The sequence below is a fragment of the Crocodylus porosus genome, unplaced genomic scaffold (genome assembly GCF_001723895.1).
Source record: "Crocodylus porosus isolate Cpor-Errol unplaced genomic scaffold, CroPor_comp1, whole genome shotgun sequence".
NCBI classification, from domain to species: domain Eukaryota; kingdom Metazoa; phylum Chordata; order Crocodylia; family Crocodylidae; genus Crocodylus; species Crocodylus porosus.
In genome coordinates this window covers 6,927,936-6,931,815 of record NW_017728886.1, presented here as the reverse complement: position 1 = coordinate 6,931,815, position 3,880 = coordinate 6,927,936, and the positions used below count along the sequence as shown (strand labels likewise).

General features: G+C 64.4%; 1 protein-coding gene across 1 annotated transcript in view; it reads left to right on the top strand.

Moving 5' to 3' along the window:
- Positions 1-3,196: 3,196 nt before the first annotated feature.
- Positions 3,197-3,880, top strand: part of LOC109317839 (cathelicidin-related peptide lutzicidin-like) — a 2,165-nt gene continuing 1,481 nt past the window's right edge. The window contains exons 1-2 of the mRNA XM_019547150.1: positions 3,197-3,506; positions 3,735-3,872. Coding sequence (XP_019402695.1) covers positions 3,309-3,506; positions 3,735-3,872 — 336 coding nt within the window. The 5' untranslated portion in view covers positions 3,197-3,308. The remainder of the gene's footprint in view (positions 3,507-3,734; positions 3,873-3,880) is intronic.

Genomic DNA, 3,880 nt, shown 5'->3' with positions numbered 1-3,880 from the left:
GCAGGAAGGATGCGCCCAGGGGCCAGGCTGATGGCAAGACAGAAAAAGCAGAGCTGGGTGCGAGAGGCGGGCGGCTGGGCCGGCCTCGCCTTCCTCCTGGCTTCCTCTGGCCCACGCGCACAGCCCCCGCCTGCCTCCCCTCGCCGCTCTGCCGGCTGCGGCTGCCCTCTGGCTTCAGACGACCGTCTGCTGAGCATCGTCTCAGCCACGTCCTGGATCCCAGGCCTTGCCGGCTCCGACCTGCATTTCTGCCTTCTTTTCCTCCTGCCCATTTCCCCAGCAACGCGCCCGTTGTCTTCTCCTCCGTCTTTGCGCTGCCTCCCAGGGCTCTTCCTTCCTCCCTTCGAACCCGGCTAGCTCTCCCACCAAGAGAGCGGCTCGCGCCCCTTCCAGGCCGGCCCACCGCTCTGTGCCTAAATCCGGCGGCCCCGGGCCCCGGGCCCCCGGGGCTCAGCAGAAATCCCCGCCGGGGATAGCTGCTCTCTGCCCCCGCTCGCCGGGCAGGCTGCGGGAAGGGATCAGACCCCTCCTGTCATTGCCGCAGACGCGGCGCGAGCTGAAAGCAGTGCTCAGAGGAGACTGAGCCAAGAGGAAGGCAGGGCCCTCCTGAGGTCGCATCCAGCCCGCACCCCTGCTCGAGACCGGCTCATCCCAGCCTAAACCGTCCTGGCCGCAATCTGCTCTTGCGAAGTGTCCAGGGATGGAGAGTCCAGAGCAGGGTAAGGGCAGGACTTGCCCCGGTGAGCCCCCGTGCGCGGGAGGCTCAGCCGTAAACCTGCCAGACACCGGGGACCCGCGGTCTACCCCTTCCTGCGCTGCAGCTGCCCCCCGTGCCCACACCGCTCTTCCCCGGGGATACCGCTTCTGAGACCACCCCAGTAAGACTTGAGCCCTTCGGGGGTAAGGTGCTTGATGCAACAGGCACGGAAACACACAGGTTGCACCCAGGAGGATCCCTTCTGGTGCTGTTGTCACCGCTGTCACCAAATTAAAGGACTGGCTCAGATCCTAGATCCATCCTGTGTCCGTTGCAACCGGCTTTTCCCCCCTGCTCCTCTCTCCCTTGCAGCCTCCAGCATTTAAGGTCCAGGACTCTGCGATGCAGAGGCCGTGCCCCTCGCTCCCCTGCTCAATAGCTCCCGATGCCCCGTCCTCCACGAACGGTCCGGTCCCTTGGTGGACGTGGCGAAGCGGTCAGCTTCCAGCACACCTGGTGGCAACGAGCCCCACACTTTTGTGACACGCTGGGTGACAACGAACGTCCTTGTGTTCATCTTAAACCTGGAAACTTCAAACTGCTGCTTAGTCTGTTCGTTACGCCCGGGCCAAGGAGCGCAGTGCCGGTCCCACCCTGATCTAAACTGGGGCAGACACGTGCCAGCTCGCAGGCCTAGTTCGACCGCAAGGGATGGGGCACAACAGGGGAAGGCGCTGTGCAAAACTTCCCGGCAGGCGGGGGCTGGGGATAGCACTGTTGCATAAGGCGATTCAGGCGAGGCTTTCCAGGGACATCGAAACTCTGCACGGTCAGCAAAGCGCAGGCAGGTGGAGCTTGCTGCAGCTGGTTCCTCAATCCACTCACAGATTTCTGCAGCTCCTTACACAATAGCCTCCTTCCCTCCAGCTGGCGGGAAAAGCGCTCCGCTCCCAGCCCGTCTCGCAATGCCCGTCACCGCGTGGCCTTCCTGCCGTGGCCGTTCCCCGAGCCTGTGGACACGTCCTCGGCCACGGAGACTCCCAGCCCCGTCCCGGCCTGGCTTCCCATGGCCGTGGCTGGGTGAGTCTGCTCCATCCGGAGATGAGGAGCCCGGAGGGGGACCCCCACATCTCCCCACCGGTCCTGGGAGTTTCCAAAACCCTCGAGCTCATGGTCCAAGGTCGTCCCTACGGAGGCAGCAGAGCCCAGGGCAGGAAAATCGTGCGGTGGTGCCGCAGGGGCTCTCGCCACTGGGATCCCAGAGCCAGGGCCCTAAATGATGCCCTTGGGCTGGGGCAATGGTGGGGGGATGTTTGGGAGGGGAAAGGGAAGATCCAGCGTGTCTCTCTCCCATTAAAGTCCGGAGCACTGGAGCCCTGGAGCCATGCAAGCAACGCCGTCAGGTGTGTCTGTGCCCTGCTGTGGCATCCAGGCACACTCGGCAGGGTTTCCCATGCCCGCTGACACCTGGAATAGATTCGCCCGATAAGGAAACTTCCAGGTCTCTGCAACTCAGCCTGGCAAGCCCATTGCTTCTCCTGCAGCAGCCGGTGGGGTACTGGGGCTCACACCTGCTCTGGCTGGGAGCCGTCTCGAGCTCGTGGCATTGGTGCCTCTTCCGTGGCGGATCCCACCTGCAAAACCCCCGTGCAAAGCTCTGAAGCCTTTCGCCCTCGCCGGGCACTTCCCCACAGCAGGAAATCCTCCGTACAGTGCTCAAGCCTTTCCAGGACATCAAACATCCCTGGTGTCGGTCCGTGAGACGCTCCAGGAGCTGAACCGGCGCCTGGAGGGAGGCAAGGCAACGAGACTGGCGGAAGAGGTTAGGGACCGGGCTGCAGCAGAGGCTGGGGCTTGCAGTGGGAGTGTGCTGATGCTCCTGCTAGGAGCGATGCTGGAGCTGGGGGCTAGAGGGTTTTGCTCCTCCTGATGCTGCCACTGGACCCGCTGCTGAGGAAGGCACCCACTCTATGACAGTCCAATGCATTTCTGGCTCCCAGCCGCACGTGCCCACATACATATCCATGTAAGACAGGAGAAAATGTCACTTGGGCTAACATCACCGCAGTCCCTGCAGAGCTGGTGCAAGCAGCAGGGGTTTCCGCACCGGCTGTAGCTTTCACCTGTCCCATATGGTGCTGTCCTTTCCCCTTTAAGTCTCTGTGCAATGGGACCTATGCAGGGTGCACGCCTCACACGTGGCCACGGCAAGTCCATTGGTCCGGTGTGTGGATCTGGCAACACACCTGAGGTCCCCACTCCTCTTATATTGTGAAAATATAGCATATTGTCATCAGGTTTCAATTAGAGATGACTCCCAAGATTGCACCAACCCTGGCCATGCAGACCCCAGCCATGGAGCATTGCCCTCGGGCTGCCCTCACCACCCTCGACCTGCGACACGGATTTGGGCTCTGTGCCCAGATGCCAGGAGTTTGAGCAACTCCAGAAAACCTCACTGCCCGCAGAGCCGTGCACCGGGGCCAGGAAGCTGCAGCCCGGGGAAACCCCAAGTGCCTTGGCCATGACTCACCCCTCCTTGCACAAGACCCTGGACAACGCATAAAAGGGCTTCCCTGCGGCCAAGGGCACAGCCCAGACCCACGGCACCATGCAGACCTGCTGGGTCGTCCTGCTCCTGCCCCTGCTCGGGGCAGCCAGCACCGAGCTGCCCACCACTGGCACTGTCCCACCGCAGCCCACGCCGAGCTATGCCCAGGCCCTGGCCACGGCCGTCAACGTCTACAACCAGGGGTCCGGCGTGGACATCGCCTTCCGGGTCCTGGAGGCAGAGTCCCGGGACGACTGGGTGAGCATCGGTGCCCCGGGCGGGCTTGCTGCGGCGGGAGGGGGCTGGCTGGGGGCATCTCCTCCACGCACCAGGACGGCAGCCTCCGGGCTGGGCTCACGGCAGCCCCACGGGGCTGGGGGTCCTGGCCCCGCTCGGGGGGCTCCCTGCAGCCGGCACCGAGGCCGTGGCGGGCACCGGGGCAGTGCTGCCCGCCTGCCCCGAGCACCCCCGTCTCCGTCTCCCCAGGACGCGAGCCAGGATCCCCTGCGGCAGCTGGAGTTCAGGCTGAAGGAGACCGAGTGCCCCGTGGGCGACGACCAGCCCCTGGACCAGTGCGGCTTCAAGGATGGCGGGGTGAGGCGGGCGCGGGGGCCGGGCGCCCGGGTGGGGGC